The sequence below is a fragment of the Sus scrofa genome, chromosome 13 (assembly GCF_054392235.1).
Source record: "Sus scrofa isolate SSC_HxYL_T2T_F1_AM1 chromosome 13, Sscrofa_HxYL_maternal_Yorkshire_Landrace_v2.0, whole genome shotgun sequence".
Lineage (NCBI taxonomy): Eukaryota > Metazoa > Chordata > Mammalia > Artiodactyla > Suidae > Sus > Sus scrofa.
In genome coordinates, this window is record NC_139395.1 from 17,675,821 (window position 1) to 17,698,227 (window position 22,407).

General features: G+C 39.4%; 1 protein-coding gene across 20 annotated transcripts in view; it reads right to left on the reverse strand.

Annotated features, from left to right (window-relative positions):
- Positions 1-1,378: 1,378 nt before the first annotated feature.
- The window catches only part of ANKRD28 (ankyrin repeat domain 28), a 216,253-nt gene continuing 195,224 nt past the window's right edge, over positions 1,379-22,407 (reverse strand). For 19 of the 20 annotated variants that reach the window (XM_021068209.2, XM_084986547.1, XM_084986540.1 and 16 more), the window contains 11 exons: positions 22,103-22,304; positions 19,256-19,343; positions 18,923-19,040; positions 17,624-17,843; positions 12,469-12,556; positions 12,296-12,379; positions 11,222-11,367; positions 10,499-10,581; positions 9,967-10,049; positions 8,699-8,790; positions 1,379-4,691 (listed from right to left, as the gene is read on the reverse strand). In XM_021068209.2, coding sequence (XP_020923868.1) covers positions 4,405-4,691; positions 8,699-8,790; positions 9,967-10,049; positions 10,499-10,581; positions 11,222-11,367; positions 12,296-12,379; positions 12,469-12,556; positions 17,624-17,843; positions 18,923-19,040; positions 19,256-19,343; positions 22,103-22,304 — 1,491 coding nt within the window. In that variant the 3' untranslated portion in view covers positions 1,379-4,404. 20 annotated transcript variants of the gene reach the window in all.

Consider the following 22,407-nt stretch of genomic DNA (forward strand, 5'->3'; position numbering starts at 1 on the left):
AGGCTTGCCTTCTTGTGCTTCGGTCACAGAGGAATACAGATGGAGCAGATTGAGCCCAACTCACGGCAAGCGGTCCAGCCCAGCCAGACTCCAGATTGAGGCGTCACCCAGCTGAGCCTGTCAGCCAACCTGCAAAGGCATAAATGAGGGTGAGTAGTTTAGGTTGATGAGACTTGAAGCAGTAACAGCAATGGAAACATAAGCAGATGCCATTCTCTTAGGCTCCATCATGAGAACTCTTCCTTCACTGCTCTACACCCAGAGCCTAACACAGTTCCTCGCACACAGCAGGTGTTCAATAAACATCTGTTGTGGTTACACTTCTGTTTCTTCCACAAGTAGTAGTGTCCACAGAGAATCAAACTGAAAGGAATTTACATAAACTTAGTAAGTCGAACATGTGGTCCAACATCAAAATCACCAATTTCAACAAGGACCAGAAAGCATGTTGGAGGTCATCAGGGGATTAAGAGCAGCAACACTGGAAACAACTGCCTGGATCTGAGTCTAGGCTGCACAAATTACTGGTTGCGCAGGCTTGGGCAGAAGTGACATCACCTCTCTCCCCATTCCTCATCTGTTAAATGGTGCTATTGATAGGACCTACCTCACAGGACAGTTGTGTGGATTAAGATATGTATTTCACAAACTTGCGTGGTACATGACAAACACCGTCTGTGTACTTTCTGTTATTATCAGCATGATTTGGCGAAGTTATTAAAGTCTTCTTTGCCTGCTCCTCCAGTCAACTATTTGCACTTACATGTTCTATTACCTAATCTCTGTATATTTATAATGAGCTCTTTAGTAGGTCTTCCTGATCCCATTCTGATCAGGAATGCTAAAGGCTGGTATCTATTTCATCACCTTCCCTCCACCATTTTAAGAAATGCTGATTTTGTTCTTTTCACCCAGGGTATCATTTGCCCTCTCTCCACCTGCTCAGATCACATTTATTCATCAACGTCCAGCCTAAATGCCACCTCTTCCAAGAATCTTGTTCTGATCTTCCCTCCCAGAAAAGGCAAGAATCTTGCTGTTCTCTGACCTTCCTTAGTTCACCTCTACTTGAATTACACTTTCATACTCTCTACTCTGAGGTGTGTACCTTTCCACAATGAAATGGTAAGCTCTGAGGGGACAAGTCCACAATCTCTAGGCTCACTTTCTGTTCATTCCTACCACTAAGCAATGAGAATTTGTTGAATAACTATATTTGAAAAGCCCATTTAGAAAGATTCATCTAATATCTAAAATAGCTCTATTGAAAATTCATTCAGTTTCTCAAGAAAGGTAAAAACTAGTTACAACTGAAGACTAATCAGACATTTTAAGATAAAGGCAAAGAAGTCTGTATGTGAAGAAGAAAGACACTTGATTTATTGCATTAAAAAACTTTATTTCATTTAAAAGGTCCAATATAAGCCAAATTAAACCCCAAATTGACAGGTATACTTAGAGATCTCCTGAACTAAATGGCACTGTTTGAGTTGAGTGTCTTGTTAAAAGGAGGTCATTTGCTATTACCACCATTGCCCTCAAAGTAGTTCCAGAGCAGAAGCTGGTATTATTATAATACACATCAGATAGTTCAGATGTCATCTTTCATGCAGAAGTTAAAAAAGCAAACAGGCTTCCCTCTTCTGTGTGAGTATAAAAACCATTATAGAACAGGGCCTGAATGCCTTTGATATACAAGGTGTAACTATAAAGGATCTCACTGTGGGGCTGTGTCCCTTCATTCAAGCAGTCCATGTACTTACTCCAACAATGTTAGTGCTGTGCAAATACTACCGGGGACAGTACTCTGAGATTTCTCATCATGTGCAGTGCTGTGCAAATACTACCAGGGAAAGTACTTTGAGATTTCTCATCATGTGCAGACCAAAGGAAATGGCTGATCAAACTGGGGGATGGACTATAAAAAAATGCAATGACAAAGCATTGAAATAGTGGGCAAGCAATCAGAAAACCCACCTCACAAATATTTCCAGTCATAGCATCATTTACATAAAGTGATGCAACATCTGAATTCCGGTATGTGTGGGGATAAATTATACAGCTTGTTTCTTTATAGCTACACCTTGGGTTTCATCAGATGCGTTAAATCCAACAGCGTGTCTAATGAGTCCTTCCGGAAATCACTTCAGCGGGTGAGTCAAACAGCCTGTAAAAGAGAGAACGCGGCAGAGGGCACAAGTCATCCTGCCGAGTTCTCAGTGTTCGAGTTCTCTTGTCGGACAGACCTGTGCCCAAGGGCAGAAGTTCCCGGGAGGGAGGCTTCGACTCCATCTAAAGAAGACCTTTCTAGCAGTTAAGAGCTGCTCAACAACTGAATGGACTGCTTGGTGAGGTAGAGTCACTGGAAGTGTTCAAGGTGGAAAGGTCACCCTTGGAGAAGGGACTCCTGCATTTGTTAAGAGGTTAGACTGCATGAACCTCAGGTCTCTTTCAATTCTGAGATTCTAGAAAATTCCCTCATGATGAGGGAATTCAGAAGAGAATTCCTAAAAGGAAAGAGAAAGCACACGTATGTATACTTTTAGAATCCTCTTGAGTTTTCTTTTTTTTCAAAAGGTACAATAGAAAATGTAGTCTGCTGTCTTTAAAATGCATATTCACCTTCCTACCACTAATAATTAGGAAGGGTCCAATATGACTTCTTTATATTATAAAGAAAAGATGGAGGATTACATTTATAATTTCTGCAAATATTTTAGAAAAAAATGCTTAAAATCTAGTAGTCAATGCTCTAGAAACTTTATAGATTTTTAGGTAATATGCACAGATACAAATACATTATTCATTAAATACAACTCACATCTGTGTTTTATTATACTCTAAAATATACAGGAATCTTGATGTACTGAAAGAGTGCAAGTAAATACAGTATTCAAGCAGTCACTATTTCTATTTACATGCTCATTAATTCTTCAAAAACCCACAAAATTATCAAATAGATCAAAATACTGTTCTGTGTTTTCACACTTTATATTCAGAAAAAACCAGCTGATAATTTACAATGTCATAAAGTTTCCAGTTTCACAATACAAAAAGAATAAAATGAAATTGGGTATCATTTTGTGAAAATTTATGGAACTCTACCCAGACCTGTAAGACCCCCTACATCTGTGAAATCATTTCACTGGGAGAGTAATGGTTACAGTAAAAGCAGAGCCGTGTAAATTGTTATTTAAAAGCCTAAACATCGGCCTTTTCGCCCTCTCTTTTTGTTATCTGAAAGGCAGTCTTCCAATTCGGCAGGCAATTTCTTCTTTCCTCAAACTGTAGCACGATACAAACATGCTACTTTAAATGTGAACAAGACCTAAAGGCTTTAGTATTTTAAACCTTGCCCAATATAGAAATGCCTTCTATGAGACCTGATGATGTTAACTTATGAATAACGAGGGAGTTTTTTTTTCTTTTTGATTCTTCACGAAGCAGTGACAACAGAAATCCCCCAATCCATTGTGGAGGCACAAGGGTGACGACACAGGTGAGGAAAGTGTACCATCCAAAGCAGTGAGGTTGAAAACTCCACTCCCCAGGACAACGTAGCTGCAACAGGGTGGAAATCATCTACTTTCTGATTGCATGAAACTTTCTTCTTCTAGGAAATTCTTTACATTTTCCAACAAAAATAGCTCAATTTTAAACCTAAACCATTCAAGACTGGGCAACAACAGCCCAACCCAATCTAGCTCATGTTTACATCACAAATATTTTCACCCTGACTGCATTCGGTCAGCTGGTTTTCAATTCTAATTTTATAAAAGTTGGAATTTTAAAATTCTTATGTAAAAGAAAAAAATGTAAAAATACATCAGCTTTCTCTCACGGTTTAATACAGTATTAGAAGGCTTTCAGATGTTTTTTTTTTCCTAGTTTAGATAATGTCTCATTTCACCCGCTCCAGCTTCCAAAACGGCATTCTATTAAAAACCCTGGAGTTACTTGGTCCTTTGGCAATTTGCTGTGCATGTCATGCCTACTGTACCAAACTTTTATTGCCCTTAAATTTAGTTGTAGTTTTACTGGTAAAATTGAAATATAGTGTCCACATCTCTTCTTTCACCATAGTGTTGCTTGTGTAAACAGATTAGGGTGCAGTGTCCCAAATTATTCCTGGCATTGCAAAACCAAATTACATAATTCCACAAAGCAATCTGACATCAAAGGTTTTCCTCTGGTCAAGTCTATTTCAAGATTCTAGAAGTTCCTTTTGTAAAACTTGCCTTTAAAACTCTTTCCTAATGTCATCACAGTTCGTTTATTCGCTCACTCTGCAATCTTTCCTCATAGGTTGCTTTTGCACGTGAGTAAGAGCGTGCCTTTTTCCTGAAAAAGCACAGTTTGAAGCGTCAGTGTCAGAACCTCCCCCCCAGACCTCGGCTCAGCCTCTCAGTAAGTCTCGGAGTCGGAGTCATTGAGCTCATCCACTTCGGTGTATAAGTACTCCTGCTCCCCACCAATGTTGTTGAAACTGCAGTAGGAACTGGGTTCATTCCTCATGATGGGCAGCGCTTCGAAGCTGACTGTTTTCGAGGTGTTGGTATAACGGTTAATGGCACTGAACGTCAAGGATGATAAAGGGCTACTCGATGAGACAGGCATCATGGTGGCCAGAATGAGAGCTAGGCAGTCGGCCACGTCCTTGTTGGGGGCACAGGCCAAGGCTGGGGTATAGCCTAGAATTCAAGAGAAAACTTAAAAATTAAACATCCTTAGACTCATTTCACTAACATAAGGGAATAAGCCTAAAGGCCTTCAACTTTACACAGATTTTAAATTACCTGGCTTAATTAGAATGATTTAGAACTTCCCAGTATGTATACAGAAAAGGAGGAAAGTCATAGAAATCTAGGGTAGGGGGAGCCCTAACAGACTGCATTAAAGCAGAGGAAACGAGGCCTGGGGGTGGATGATTCCTCCAGAATCTCACAACTTACTCAAATCCGTCTGAGTTCACAGGAGATACGAGGCTGGAATAATGGAAACAGAGATGGACAAATCTGTGTTCAGAACGCTGGGAGAGTTTTTTGTCGATTTGGAGTCCTGTAAGTATGTGCCTAGGTGCTGAGAAACCTTACAGCTTTATGCACCAGCTCAAAAGAAGCATGTTGAGGGGTTCCTGTTGTGGCGCAGCGGAAACGAATCCGACTGGGAACCATGAGGTTTCGGGATTGATCCCTGGCCTTCCTCAGTGGGTTAAGGATCCGGTGTTGCTGTGAGCTGTGGTGTAGGTCACAGATGCGGCTGAGATTCCACGTTGCTGTGGCTATGGTGTAGGCTGGCAGCTGTAGCTCCGATTTGACCCCTAGGCTGGGAACCTCTATATGTCATGGGTGCTGCCCTAAAAAGCAAAAAAAAAAAAAAGAAAAAGAAAATGCATGTTTGCATGTGGAATGAATGACACCTGGCTGACAACTGAATTTTCTTTTAGGGTCACAGTCAATTGAAGAAAAACAGAAAAACTAACCAGGTTTTAAGCTCCTAAGTCAAAACAAATGTTTCCTTTGTATATATTCCTTTAGCAGAAAGACTGACTTTGGCTCTAAAGCACCACAAAGTATCAACATAGCAAGCTAAAGAAGTAGTTGGTACCTAGGTTGGGTAGGGAGAGAAGGTTAAGAACACAGAGCCCAATTAATCAACCTCTGTGTTTCTGGAGCAATTTATAACTGGATCATTAATCTGAAGGTCAGAACTGTTATAAGATGGGCACTTACTAAGACTTGCCAACTTTGAACATGATTACTTTATGGTTCAAAGCATGACGGAAGACATCAGGTCATAGGCAACCTTCACTATCATCTGCTACATTATCCCTTCCATTTCCTTATAAGGAAAAACGACATAAAGCCTTGAAAATGATCAAAGACTGCACATCTGCTATTGGCACAGAGCCTCACGATGTGGCTGAATATCTTATTATACAGGTTAGCGATTTAGGTTCCTCATTTAATTTTATTTATTTATTTATGTGGCCATGCCTGAGGGATTTGGAACTTCCTAGGCTAGAAATCGAACCTGTGCCAAAGTTCGACCCAAACTGCGACAGTGACAACACTGGATCCTTAACCCCCTCCCTGTTCCAAGGGAATTCCTAGGCTCCTCATTTTAATCTATTCAGTTGCTATATTTCATAAATGTAATTTACTTGTCTTATGGGTGATATTATTCACTCCTGCTGATTTCATGACTACATATACTAATGATTCCTAAATCTCTACATCCAGCCCAGATCTTGCTAACTTTGGGCTCCAGACTCATACATCCCATTACCTTCTTGGAGTTTCCAGAGAACTTTTCCTAAGTTCCTAAGTGAACCTAGCTCTTCCTCCTATATTCTCATCTTAAACAACAGCACTCCCTCTTCCTTGCCCCCTGCCACAGCATCCCATGCTAGGTGGCAGAGATGACTTCTTCCTGCTACAAGTTCCAATGAGTCCCATCATAAAATCTCTAGGAACAGCTACCGCTACTGTTTTTTATCTCCAACGTCTCTAACTTATTTCTGCCCACCCTTTTCTTCCACCCCTGTGAAACTGTTTTCTTATTCTAGGCTTGCTCCCTTTCAGACTAACTGGTGTCTCCTCCCTGATACAGATCCTTTGCCATTTGACCTAAGAGACTCCAGTATGACAGTAATGACCCTGCCCTGCATTATCTCTTTAAACATGCCACTCTCTTTGCTTAGAAAGTTTTCTCCCCACTTTCTACTTGTCTTTGGATCTTGGCTCAGAAGGTACTTTTTGGGGATGCCTTTCCTAATCCCTCTCTTATGGCTTTTTCTAGGTTTATTCCAACTGTACTATTTTCCAGCACCTTGTGACAGCCTGTCTGTACTCATTTCCATTCAAGGAACTGGACTGTTTCACTCCAAACAGTATCTGGAGAACCTGAGCACAGTGCTGGGCACACCACCAACACAGAGTCCCTGAGCCCCCTTGGCCAGGCACTTCTCTAACCACTTAGAACTTTGAGTTCAGCTGACAAAGGCTCCTGCCCTGGTGGATCTTATATTTATTCTAGTGGAGGAGACACCCAAGATAATTAAAAAAGCAAATTATAAACAATGTTAGAAGATAAGCTCTATGGAAAAAGAGAACGAGGAAGGAGCAGAGCAGGTTAACTGAGAAAGAGGATACAGTGGGGTGTGCAGCGGCTGTAGTACAAAAAGGGTAGTCAGGATGGCCTTCATTGAGAAGACGAAACTTCAAACAGGTGAAGGATTTAGTAAGACTGTTGGGGGCAGAGTGTTCTGAGTAGAGGAAACAGCCAGAACAAAGAGGATCACGCATGCATGTCCCGGTGTGAGGAGCCGGCGTGGTAGAGGGAGATGGGGCAGGAGAGGATGAGATGAGGTGAGAAGGGTAACGGGCCACAGACTGATCCAATAGGGCGCAGGAGGTCATTTAAGGATTATCAGTGAACTGAGACTCCGAGTAGTATCTCCTCATGTTTTTTAAAAGGATCCCAGCCAGGGTGGTAGGAAGAGAGGAAAAAGAAGGGGCCTATTTTGAATATACTCTGGAGGTGGCTCAACAGCAATATGCTGGCAGATTGTACCCTGGTGTGACAGAGGGTCGAGGATGACTCAAGGTTTTTGTCCTGAGCAACTGTAAGGATAGGACTTGTCTTCAGCTGAGCTTAGGACAGCTGTGGGGAGAACCCACTCCACAGAGGGGGGAGAAAGGATGAGCTGCTCAGTTCTAGACACGTGTCTTAGACATTCACATAGTACGTTATAATCAAACCACATATACTTCTTGACTCTCCTCAAATGATGTGCACCTACTGATCCAAGGAACAGTGTGTAGCACAGTGATTTGGGGGAATATTGGACACTAGCTATGGTAGACTACAACTTGCACAGTCTTTATTCATGTACATTTTCGATTCCACTTTAAAAGCCTATTCCTATTTTTAAAGAAGGAACAACTAGTTGTGTCAAATTCTGACATGTCAAGTAAAAGGGAAACTAAGAATTGAAACCTAACACTGCATTAGTCACTGGTGATATTGATGAGAATGGTTCCGTGGTACCGTGGGGGTGAGGTCTGGCCAGAGGGGATTTGGCAGAGAAGGAAAAGAAGAATTGCGGACAGTGGGAGAGCCAACCCTTGAGTAACTGTGATAGTAAGTGTAACAGAGAAGCACGGGAAGAGCTGGCAGAAGGAGTGGGATTAATAAAATATTTAAGATGAGAGAAATAATGTTTTTATCCTGATGGGATGAATCTGGAAAGATTCCTACAAAAAAAAATCATTACCACAGGACACAAAATCAAAGAACTTCTAAAGTGGTAGTCTCGAGTAGGCAAAAGAGATCTAGTGCATAAATAGGAAGATTAGTTTTAGATAAAATCTGCAATTAAGTAAGGGCCTTGAAAAATATTTGTTGACAGAAGAAATCTGTTGAATACTAAGATAATCAACAGTGATATAACTAACATGAAAGTTGACACACTCTGATTTAATAAATATGTGAAACTCAGAGGTTCATCTTTTGAATGGACTTTTCCTGTTCTTTGTCCTTATGCCTTTTGCACAAAGTCAGTCCTATTTAATATTAACTTCAGCTCTCCTCGTTGACCAATAAAAGCTAGCCACATCTATTTTACTTCAAATATGGATCACTCAAAGATAAAAGCTTCTCACAGGTTAAGGAAAGTGAATTAGAAACTACTTACCATTTTCATCTACTGCAAGCACACTTGCTCCTTTTCCCAAAAGTTCTTGAACCACCATTGTTAGCCCGTTCCGGGCAGCAACATGCAGAGGTCTGGGGGGGCGGAAATACATGTATATATACATACTTGTATGGCTACACGTGTGCACGATTACTTCTCTCTCCCTCTCCCAAGCCTGGTAGTTGAAGAGCATTTTTTTTTGCTGGGTTGTGAAGACTCAAAGATGCAAAGTGGAGACACCTGGTCCTGGCAGCAACAAAAATGGGAGTGGGGAGGGCAGATCCAGCGTACAAGTGCCTCATCAATGTGCCCATGCCTGCTGCACTGGACCCGTCAATGAGTCCCACCTTCACCAAACCCTTTGTAAGTTTCCTTTAAGACTCAATGTTTGAAATGATTCTACTAACTAAACTGCACTCTAAGTTGTTTTAAGAAACGTGGCTAGCAAACACGTATAATAACAGTTCCTGCTGTGGTGCAGTGGGTTAAGAATCTAGCGTTGCCAGTTGTGGTATAGATCACAGATACTGCTGGGATCCGATCCCGAGCCTGGGAATTTCCACATGCCGAGAGTATGGCCAAAAAGCACAAAAAACAAACCCCCAAACAACCGCCCTCAAGGCCCCCATAACAAAAACAAAAATAAATAGAATATATAATAAAAACTGTAAATCACAATAGCACAAATTCCAACAGGCTTTGAAAACAGTTCATAGTTCATGACTCATTTTTGGACGCTTAAGGGATCTGACTGGTACCTGAATAGGAAACAGTTTTATAAGATTTTTCTCTTTACTAAGTCTCAAAGCAGAAGAGCAAATGGAAATTGGGAGAGGAATATGGAGAAGGTGACCCAAGATTTAAGCAGTCACCTAGAGGCTGGCTTCTCACATAAAGAACTTGATTATTTCTGAAATCTCTCTGCTTAGAGACACAAATAAAGCTTTAAACCTCATTAATTGCTAATGTTAAATAAGGTACTATTTCAGTTGACTGCCATAAAACACACAGAGTCGTATTATTTTCCTCCATAAAACTGGATTGAGAAATAACTCATTATTTTCAATAATAAAGTTTCAGTTCAAAAGCTTTTCTATTAATATGCCTATTAGTTGTGATGCTTTTAAGAAATAAGCTTTATCAATTATAAAAACTGCCTTTATTTTTTAATTGACAGCCTCATTCCAATGGTCCCATGTTAGAAAAAAAACCCATTTATCATCTAATTAGGGGTCACATGGTTTACACTAGACACTAAAAGTACTCACGTTTGCAAAGCTGCATTGGTTGCATTGATGAGGTTTCTATCTGTTATCTTTTCCAGTATTAACAAGGCACTAGTTTCATGACCCTAAAATGATGGCAAATAACTCTTAAAATGTGGGCACCATTAAAGATATAAAAGATATTTATATACTAAAAACAATTCAACCCTAGTCCAAAAAGCATGTACATCACCATACACAGGCCATGCATTTTCTTAGCTAATGCCTTAAATATCTGTCCAAACATGCACTGGTGTAATGGGGTTAGTTAAGAGGACAAGAATATTTAAGAATAGAGAAAGACAATAATTACATTTAGGCCTGTGCTCCAAAATTTACTTGGCTGCTGCCTGGAAACTTTCACATTGCATGGTGCTTAATAAGTCAGCATTCCCCAGCTCCCCCAAGAAATCTGATGCCAGTGATTATAAGAGAGGACTGGTTCCTAGCTCTGTTCATTTTAGTTAAGTGGAAAAAATTTAAATGCCACTGTTGATATTAACAATGAAAACATATCCTTAAGATGTGTACATACCTTGCTGCAAGCCAAATGGAGGGCGGTGTTTTTACTGTTATCTTGTAAAGTCAGATCTGCACTAGCACTGCTAACCAGCATCTCTGGGAGGAAAAATTCTATCAACTCTTTTGTTTATGAACATATAGCTCAGATTACTAATAACTCACTGTAGAGAAATGAAGACAGAAAGGAAAAATATCCCTCTAGCAAAAACTTAAGCACACACACAAAAAACCCATTGTAATGTAAAGGTATATACTATATTGGCATACTCTTGTGTAAGCAACAGACATGAACAAAGCAACTAACATTCATTTTGTGAGTGCTTACTAAATTTCAAACACTGTTTTAAGTGGTCTGGAATTTATAGTAACTTATTTACCCCTCAAAACAACTCTACAAAGTAGGTACTGTTTTTTTCTCACTTTACAAATGAAAGACCTGAGGCATGAGGTTGTTAGGTTGGCAGCTCTGGGCCTCACATTCAGTCTGATGCCACAGCCAGGATTCTTAACCACTATCCTAATACTGCCTGCTCAAGGGACTGCTCAACCAGTAAGAGCAAATGATACTGTGGCCCTAAACAACAAGGTAGGTTTAAGCAGGTAAAAGGTTTTAAGTCTCAGGAGTGGTGAGATAACTAATGGAAAACTGAAAGAACTAGAGTCAGATGGCTTGGGGATCTACATTATATATAAGCAATATACACAGAACAATAAAAGTCTTAGGCAGTTTCTTTACCGACTGTATTTGTTTGTCCGTTTTCTGCAGCCATCATGAGAGGTGTCTTCCCAGAGGAGTCCACGGAATTGACGTGAGCATTATGGCTGAGCAGCAGCTGCAAACACTCCACATGGTCTGTGAAGGCGGCCGCGTGGAGAGGCGTTCTGCACACATGGAAATAAGATGAGACTAAACTTGTGTGGTTGTACACTCTAGAAAAATTCTGTTAATTTATGACAATTTCATGGGTTTGCATACTAAGCTATAACGGCATTGCTTGGATACAAACAGGCTTAATGGGGGGGAGCTAATTCCTGCCACAAAAATTTATATTTCTGATAATATAAAAAGGCCCTAATTAAGCTAGTAATAAGGACAGGTTATAAAAGTGTTCCCCCAAATTACATCATTAAAGGATATTTTGAAAAAAATAAATCCTGACCCAAATACTGCCAAGAATCACAACTGCTGGACTATTCCAGCTTTTATTCCTATTTAGAAAACTCTTAATTTTACTAAAAAGAGTCTTTGGGTAACAAATATACCTCTTTAAAAAAAGGGAAATCGTAACATCTCAAACTTTTAAAAAGAGGGCGACTAGCTAAACATCAAGATAGAAAAGCCTTTTATAATAACAATTAAAATTTTAGGAGTTCCCATCGTGGCGCAGTGGTTAACGAACCCGACTAGGAACCATGAGGTTGCGGGTTCCGTCCCTGCCCTTGCTCAGTGGGTTAACGATCCGGCGTTGCCGTGAGCTGTGGTGTAGGTTGCAGACGCGGCTCGGATCCCGCGTTGCTGTGGCTCTGGCGTAGGCTGGTGGCTACAGCTCCGATTCAACCCCTAGCCTGGGAACCTCCATATGCCGCGGGAGCGGCCCAAGAAATAGCAACAACAACAACAACAAAGACAAAAAAAAAAAAAAAAAAGACAAAAAAAAAAAACAATTAAAATTTTGCAACAATTTACACTTGCAAATATAAAATCAAGTTTTAATTAAAAAGGGGTTCTCTTTAAATTCTTCTACACTAGTAGTTAAAACCATTTTTCCCTATTGAAAGTAAAATTATTTCCACATGGTTGAATTCCTACCTTCCTTTTGAATCTGTGGCATTCACTATGCTGGCACCTAATGTATCAATTAACATCTCAGCAGCACCTTCGTTGTCATTTATCCTGTGAAGGTAACAAGGTGATCACTTTCACAGCCACCATGTATTTCTTTAATACCCAAATCAAATTTGATTCATCCTGCCTTTACTTACACAGCACAATGCAATGGACTGAAAGCATTTCCTTCCATTTTCTGGAAAACTTCCTGTTCTAAAAGGAGTTCTACACACGTCTCGTGACCTAAATAAATAAATGAGAATCAGATATTAAACTCCGAAAATGATAATGAGATGCCCATATATACCCACATAGCCCTGTACAAATAAGAAAAAGCTTTACATGGATTAAAAATAATCAGTTCATTGAACCCACTAAACATCACATTTTTAGCCATGTTGGAATCTAAAGTATAATTTTACGGCAGTTTATTATTGACATGACAGATATTTACTTTGTGAGGAAAGAAATTAGTCTCATTATTCTTTTCCATGATGACCAGTTAATTTGGTCATTATTTTTTTAATGTCCTATTTATATAGCAGAGCATAACTTTCAAAATAAAATATATTTATGTAACAAAATTAACTTCAAAATTTAAGTATTTCCTGGTCCTGGTAGTGAACTAATGTAAAATCTCAAATTCTGTCAGAGGAAATAAGTACATGTCCCTGGCCCCCCGCCCAGGTCCACTCTGTAGACTGTGACCCCTATGACCTGACACTTCCAGAAAATTTTTAGGCATATACAACTGCATGCACACAAACACATACTTCCTTTTTTCATTTTTATGCAAATGGCACATTCTACCCTGCAACTTAAAAACTGTATATACCCTTCCATAGTAGCATATACATAGAAATCTTACTGTTGAATGTTTGGAAAAACCTCACAATATCCAAGTGTCTTATACAGTATTTAATCTCTAATTACGGATTTTGAGGTGATTACTAGTTTGCTTTTCTTTGTGATATTAACAATGTTGTAAATGAAGCATTTTAGTACTTAAAAAAAAGTATTTTTTGTATTTCTAGGAACAATTTCCTAGAAATGATACTGCTGGGTTAAAGGACAAGTATATTGATTACTAAGAGGTATCAGGCCCAGTTTTTAGCAGCAACTTTGAAAACAGGGGAAAAAACCCAATCCCCAGATTTCCTTAACCTGATTTTCAAGGCCAGGATTTAAAAAGTACCCCCACTGCTGTATTTTTTCTTTTTTGCTTTTTAGGGCTGAACCCATGGCATATGGAGGTTTCCAGGCTAGGGATCTAATCAGAGCCACAGCCAGCCCAAGCCACAGCCACAGCAACACCAGACCTGAGCTGCGTCTGCAACCTACACCACAGCTCATGGCAATGCTGGATCCTTAACCCACTGAGCGAGGCCAGGGATCAAACCCACAACCTCATGGTTCCTAATCGGATTCATTTCTGCTGTGCCAGGATGGGAACTCCCCCATTGCTGTATTAATTGCAGCAAATGAAATGTTGCTTCTTTTATTTTATTAGTCATTTGGGATCTGCATTAGGAATGAATTAGATTCTTACATAGCCTCTTTATTTCCATTGCTTAATATTTAGCTTACAAAGTCATGCTATATGTCTTTTATTTTTTAATTAGTGCAACATTCTCAAACAATAGCTCAACTTATCCAACAATATCAAATCTAACTTTATCAAACAATAACTCAGTCTTTATCCTATAATCATTTTTACCTGGAAGAGAAACTAAGTTTCAGGAAATCTGTGATCATGTTCCAACATTTGTCAGTTCTTTCTTCCAGTGCTTCTCACTGAGAGCAACTTTGGCCTCCAGGAGACATTTGGCCATGTCCAAGGACATTTTAGCTTATTACAACTGGGGTGGGGTAGGAAAGTGCTATGGCACCTAGTGGGTAGAAGCTGGGGCTGCTGCTAAACATCCTGCATGCACACAAAAGTCATGATGAAGGATTATCTGGCCCCAAATGCCCAGTGCTGAGAGTGGGAAACATTGCTTTAATTTTCTCTCTCTCCAAATGTTAACTCATGACCAACCAAGCAGCCTAGGCAAGTTATCCAGTATTGATCTGAGAGTCTCCTATCTTCCTGGGGTAGCAATTCTCAAGGTGTGGTCTGGGGAGCTCCAGGGTGATACTGCAAACTAACATGGAATGGGTTATTATTTTAAAATAAATTTAAAAAATATGCTTACATTTCTCAGTTCTAATTTCCAATACAGTAAATAGTAATAGCTGAAAAGCCATAGGTCCTGAGACTGAAAAGTGTAAGAATCACTAGCTGAGTAGATTATGGATGGCTAAAAGGGAGTTCTGGGGTTCTGGGGTATCTCCAGCAGTCATTACTGGGATCACGTCAAGCTGTGAAATTCTTCACTTTGTGTCTTAGTTTATAAAGGATAAAACTATTCTCATGTCTGAAGATGCGTATAACTTCATAAAAATTGATATACTTAAAAAAAGGAACATACAAGATAATCTAAGTATTCTTAAGTTCTGTGATTGAAAGAATCCTTAAACTGAAAATCTGAACCTTAAAGTTGAGTATGTATAAACAGTTTTCTTCTCAAACTGCCTTAATTCCATTTTAATTTTGAGAGAAAGGTTGTTTTCTGTTCTGTTGGAGTGCTTTCAATTTTTTCAGCCATACATTACTAGTCAAAGTAATAACACCATTTTACATATTCTACTTGCAGAATGCCAAATTATAAAATAGGCTTTTGGCTACAAATATGGTATTAATTTTAGGCTGCCTGTATAGTCTCTTATTGCATATAGCCAACAAAGATCTAATTCCTTCCAGCTCAATTCAGAATCATCACAATTTTGCTACAGCCTGGAAATTAGACACATCTGTTATGATCTTTAAATGGCAACCAGGAATGTAGTTTGTGCAAAATTTTGTGTCTTGTACACAATGTGCTCAGAGTCTAAATTCAGCAGTGAAAGAAGAGGAACTCACTTCAGGGAAACTGTGTTCCCTGGAAAGACCTTGTAGGAATGTTATAATAATTCCCCAATGGACAGTTACAGCAGTATTTTTACAACTAAATGCTCTACCTGAGGAAAAATACCTTACTGTGTAATTTTTTCCCAATGGTTAAATTCTTACTAATACATTAAAAAAAAACAAAAAAGGACAAATAAAATTCTGCTTCAAAAGAGTTTTATCTTACTGACTTCTTCAACAAATTTCACATCTGTGGATGTTTTTGTACTATGTCAAAAGATTTTTTTTTTAAGCAATGAGATCCTGCTGTGTAGCACTGGGAACTATATCGAGTCACTTATGATGGAGCATGATAATGTGAGAAAAAAAGAATCTATACATGTATGTGTAGCAGGGTCATCATGCTATACAGTAGAAAATTGACACAACACTGTAAACCAGCTATGATGAAAAAAAATTATATAAAAAAAGGTGGTTTTGGTTCTCAAGATGTCAAGTTATATCCTAAAGACAAACCAATTTCAGTGGCAAAATACAGACTCTTCTCTGACTTCAGACTAATCTTTTACCACTTTGCTATAATCATTAAATACTAACTTTAGTGAGTAGAAAAGGAAAAAGAGAGTTGAAATCCAAAGATTTTATCGTCTTCAAAACTGTTCTGGCTAAGGATCTGAGGTAGTGAAAAGGAAACTGATTAAATTAGGCATTTAAATTAGCATCAGATTTTCTATGGTACCATCAGTACTCCGAATTGAAAAATGACCAAAAGGATGACCTTCAAGAAGAGACTAAAACTTTCTCAGAGCAAAAGAATCCTGATACAAGGATTAATATGAAAACAGAAATATTTTATCAAGAAAATGCTTATGAAAACATTTATTTAAACAGTAATTTCTCAAGGTTCAGATTTCTCTTTTACTGCAACTCAAAATTATTTGCCAAAAGGACTCCTAATAAAGAACCATGATGCAGCATACTACAGAAGATAGAAACCTTGTTTCTGGGAGGGAGTCAGCTGCAATTACTTAATTAATTTTCTGCCTTTTAGGGCCACGCCCATGGCATATAGAAGTTCCCAGGCTAGGGGTTGAATAGGAGCTACAGCTGCCAGACTACGCCACAGCCATAGCAATGTGGCATCCAAGCCACGTCTGCGACCTACATCACAGCTCACGGCAACGCCAGATCCTTAATCCACTGAGTGAGGTCAGGGATCGAACCCGAATCCTCATGGATACTAGTCAGGCTCGTTACCACTGAGCCATGATAGGAACTGAGTTTTAGAATAGCCATTATATTTATTTTTCAAAGCAAATGGGCATTATATATATAAAGAGGCAATTTTTATTTTCTCTAAATTTTAACGGAACGTTGTTAGAATTGTGAACTAGTTTTGTAGATACGCTTTTACAACTAGCATTAATCTGAATGCTATACTGAAATTCAAAACAAATTAAAAAATCCCTCATACCCCTGATAAAACCCTAAAAGCAAACACTTTCACAGGACTGATGTTTTACACTGTACATAATCTACCCAAGTGTTTTCTAAGATGTTCAAATCTATGGCCTGACACAATGAAAATATTAGTATCATCATGCTAAGTTACACAAAGTATTTTAATTAGTAACATTTCAAAAGCCAAATCTCATTTTTCAACATCAACTCTTTAAACACAGCTTTATACTTCTCTAACTGACCTTTAGTGAGCCTACCTATAAAAGGAATAACCGTGGCAGTTAGTCTCCAGGAAGCTTAAAAGTTAAGTCTGTTAAAATCATGCAGCCAAGTTTATAACCATGAAAGTTTCTAAAGTTTCTATTTCTATGATTTATTCTATTAAGATTTTATTCCCTTAAAATGTTGAACATTCTAGTTACTGTTGATATAAAGACTTTAACTTGCAACATGCATAGAAAACATACAGATTTCAGCTTAGAATTTGATTTATTTTCATTTTCTCTTACCTTTGTCATTTTCTTTCCTAATACAAGTACATTAAGAAAGAAACATGTAGTAAAAATACAGACTATATAAGACCCTGGAAAGAATATTATAAAAACAAAACAAAAACAGCAAAATACTTGTTGAAGCAAACTCTGAACTTTTAAACTACTGACTGCTTATCTCAAACCATCTGTGACAATCAGCATCTTGGCTTTAGCATGACAAGGGACAGCAGCAATCTGTAACTAACATGGTAGGTTATTCCCAGACTTTCTGTTAATCTCATAAGTCCTTCTTATAACTACGTCATTTTTATATCATTTTCATGAATACCAGAATGTGTTACAGTTAGTTGTCTCTGCTTGACATATAACAGGTATGTAAGGTGGGTTTTCGTCTGTATACTTAACCGTTGTAGCAAGCCCAGTGAAGTGCTGTATATCCATGATTGTCCACTAGGGCTGGATTTGCATCCACAGAGGCTGCTGACTGTAAAAGGGCTCCGAGAACACCGATGTGACCACAAGCAGCTGACAAGTGTATTGGTGTCCGGCCCTTGCTGTCTCGAAATAAGCACTTAGCACCATGTTGAAGTAATGCATCTACACACTCTTCATGGCCTGTGACTGCCTGAAAGAAAAATTATTTGCATGTAGCTGAATACACTATGTTGGGCTCTCCATGCCATTTACACCTAACCAAGGAATTTTTTTTTTTTTCTGTCTTTTTCTAGGGCCGCACCTGTGGCATATGGAGGTTCCCAGGCTGGGGGTCTAATCAGAACTGTAGCTGCCAGCCTACATGAGAGCCACAGCAACACAGGATCCAAGCCGCGTCTGCGACCTACACCACAGCTCACGACAACGCCAGATTCTTAACCCACTGGGTGAGGCCAGGGATTGAACCCACAACCTCATGGTTCCTAGTTGGATTCGTTAACCACTGAGCCATGACGGGAACTTCCTAACAAAGGATTTTAAGTCAAAATTCCCATAAACTTTCACCAATCAAGGCATTTATCATATTTTGATTAACCCAGTATTTTATTGGAAGTAGCTTAAAAATTCAGTTGAGGCAGTGACTTTGTCAAAAGTAATACGAAAAACAAGAATAGAGGAATTTCTAATTCAATGAAAATAATACTTCAAAGGTGAAAAAATTAAGACAATGTATAAAACAATAGCTGTGATAATGGAAAAAAGTTAAACTGACAAATTCTACTCAAGGTTTTAGGGTCTTAAAATTTTGTTTTAACATTATTCATCTCTGGATTAAGTTGTGCTTTGTGGTTCAAAAACTAAAATAGTGAAAGACATAATGACAATTGGTAAGGTTTTTTTTTTCTTTTTTTTTTTTTTTTGTCTTTTTAGGGTCGCACCTGTGGCATATGGAGGTTCCCAGGATAGAGGTCTAATCAGAGCTGTAGCCACTGGCTTATATCACAGCCACAGCAACGCCAGATCCGAGCTGCGTCTGAGACCTACACCACAGCTCATGGCAACACTGGATCCTTAACCCACTGAGTGAGGCCAGGGAGCGAACCCGCAACCTCATGATTCCTAGTCTGATTCGTTTCTACTGCACCACAATGGGAACCCCACAACTGGTAAAAATTTAATGAGGAAAAATACAAACACAGCCTAGCTCAGATTTACGTAAAATGAAATCCTAAAAACTTTCAGAAAGGAAATGAGAACATTTCTGCTTACCCCTCTGTGCAATGCCGTCCTTCCCCACTTATCTTTGGCATCTACGTTTGCTCCCTTGTTCAGCAGTGAGTAGACACAGTCCGTGTGCCCATTGAGCACAGACAGCATCAGTGGAGTCCTGGGCAACAATAGGAGCAGCTCAATCACCACAGAGACCCCATCCATTAAAAAACACATTGTGCTGGGCTGCTTGCCATGCAACTTTGAAGTATACTTAAAAACTGTACCTGATGTTAGTCAGATAACATACTATGACAGACTTACTAAAATAGGGGCAAAGGCATGAAGATTGGCAAAGAAACTAAAAATAATTTAAAAAATATTAAAACTTACTGTCCATTTCCATCTTGAATATCTACTGCATTCTGTGGTTCTGCATTTCCTATTAGTAGCCGTAAGCATTCTGAGTGCCCATTTGTTGCTGTAAAGTGATATTTAAAAGTTTCAGCAATTACATCTGTACATATATATATAATAATAAAATACAAAATGTCTATCTTTCTTTTTTTTGGCTGTGTCCATGGCATGCAAAAGTTCCCGCAGCCAGGAACTGAACCCGCACCACAGCAGTGACAATGCCAGATTATTAATCTGCTAGGCCACAAGGAAGCACTGAAAATGTCCATCTTAAATCACATTTTCTAGATATAATTTGTGGTGATGTAGTTGGGAAGGGTGGTCTGCTTCCAGCCAACGGAGGGAGTCTGGGAAACATTTTTATCCCTGAGAGTGAAAGTCCTCCTTCTTTTAGATGGATTCTAGACGTGATTCTTGGAGACGCTTCAAGGAAACACCGTTTGACTCATCATTTTTTATTTATTTTTTAGTGGTTTCATTGACACCCAGTCACAACAGCTACTGATGACTGTTTTGTCATCTAAGTTCAATAACCAGAGCATGAGGAGTAAGATCCCTGGAGAAAGGACTGGCTCACCTCCAGAACCAGTGTTCTTTTCATGCCTTTGGAGTGAGATGCTCCCCAGCAGGTCTCCAAGTGTGAAAGGCATCTACAGAACCAAGGCTTGCATTCACTGACTGGGGGGTGCTGTCAGTAACCTGTAACTGTTTCAGTGGACAGGACTTATAAACCACATGGCACTGCTTAGCCACTTCTGAGGGACTCACTAGTGTCTTGCAAACACTCCATGAAAACTCTGCAAATCATGTGCTGACAATATTATTTTTCAAGGTGCAGAATAACAGACAACTCAACTTTTTTTCAGAGTAACAGAAAATAATAGCATTTTGACTGCTTAGTTCTTTTCTTAACATGTAGCAGTTTATATATACATATTTATTAGGACTTTTTATTATTAAAATTTTAATCTTGAGCCCTGCTTGAGGATCTGACAGTTTCTGAGAGGCTGCTCTGAAGCAACAGTGGGTGTTACCTATAACCTTCTAAAATGCAAGTCTTCCAAATGACTAGAAGCAAAGTCCCATATGTGCATTCAACTGTGTCCTTAAGAATCACTCTATAAAAACAGATTTGGAGTTCCCGTTGTGGCACAGTGGAAACAAATCCACTAGGAACCATGAGTGTGGGTTTGATCCCTGGCCTCACTCAGTGAATTGGGGATCTGGTGTTCCCGTGGCTGTGGTGTAGGCTGGCAGCTGTAGCTCCGAGTGGACCCCTAGCCTGGGAACTTCCACATGCTGTGGGTGAGGCCCAGAGAAGCAAAAATAAAAAAATAAATAAATAAAAAAATTCAAGTGAAATGAATCCAATCATATGAAGATGGCCTTCTGGGGATGAGAAAAATACTCAGCAAGGATTTCTTTACATGTACTAGTCTTGAAGTCATTATTTAGAATTAACACTGCCTGTAGTAAGTTGTGAATGTGAATCTGCCAGTGATACACAGTAGGAACCAGGTCATCACAGTGCCATGGTTACACGCTTCTGCATTTTCACACATCCACCACAACACAAAGCACAAAAAACGACACCAAGGTAGTTCTTGTGTAAGCAAGTGCTCTGTAATTCCTGTCTGACTAAATGTTTAATGAAGAACTTCGGTACTGTAAGTAAAATAAACGTTTATCAATTGTTAAATGAAAGCATGTACTAATCTAAAATAATTACCATCAATGCATTAAAAAATACTGCATTTTGTTGGCTAATAAAGTACTTCAGAAGACTTTTATATAAAATCCAATTTCTGGGAGTTCCCATTGTGGCACAGTGGAAATGAATCCAACTAGGAACCATGAGGTTGCGGGTTCAATTCCTGGCCTCGCTTAGTGGGTTAAGGATCTGGTGTTGCCGTGAGTTATGGTGTGCATGGCAGACTTGGCTCAGATCTGGCATTGCTACAGCTGCAGCTGTGGCACAGACCGGCAGCTATAGCTCTGATTTGACCCCTAGCCTGGGAACCTCCATATGCCACAGTGCGGCCATTAAAAAGCAAAATAACACATAACATAAAATAGAATCCAATTTCTAAGGTAAATAATAAGTTTCTGGGTTTCTTTTTTTGCTTTTTTGGGCCACACCCATGGCATATGGAAGACCCTAGTCTAGGGGTGAATCAGAGCTACAGCTGCTGGCCTATACCACAGCCACAGCAATGTGGGATCAGAGCTGTATCTGTGACCTACACCACAGCTCACAGCAATGCTGGATTCCTGACCCACTGAGCGAAGCCAGGGATTGCACCCGAATCCTCATGGATAGTCAGATTTGTTCCTGCTGAGCCACAACGGGAACTCCAGGTAATAATTTTTAAAGTGATTCTTTTCTTTTTTTTTTTTTTAAGGGTGGCACCCACAGCATATGGATGTTTCCAGGCTAGGGGTCAAATCAGAGCTGTAGCTGCCAGCCTACACCACAGCCACATTAATGCCGGATCCAAGCCACTGAGCCACAGAGGGAGCTTCTAAGTGATCAGAATCTTGCTGTTGGCATTTCCCCAAGAGTAGAATCATTAGAATTTTTAAAGTCAATATTGTTAAGGGAATTCCCTTGTGGCTCATTGGGTTAAGGATCCTGTGTTGACACTGCTGTGACTCTGGTTACAGCTGTGGCAGAGGTACAATCTGTGGTCCCAGAACTTCCACATGCTGCAGGCATGGCCAAAAAAATGTTAAAACAACTACCGGTGGTACAAGATACAAGAACTCGAAAAAGAGTATTAGACAGAAAGCAGTAAATAAAATCATTCACGGTATCTGACACACCTGCTGCATGTATAGGTGTTCTCTTCAAAATATAATCTTTGACTAAGATTGAAGCTCCCTGATTAATGAGTACATCCACACATTCCACGTGGCCTTTAAATGCTGCAAGGTCCAAGGGTGTTCTTCCACTGCTATTTCTCACATCAAGATCTAACAAAGACTGTACCAACACTTCTAGTGCTTGATGGTGACCATGGTATGCCTAGGAATAAATACAAACATAAATGAAGAAAAAACACATACTCAGACTGACTTCCTAGATACCCTAGAAAACATAAAGAATAGTAAGCAAACTTGCCTTCATG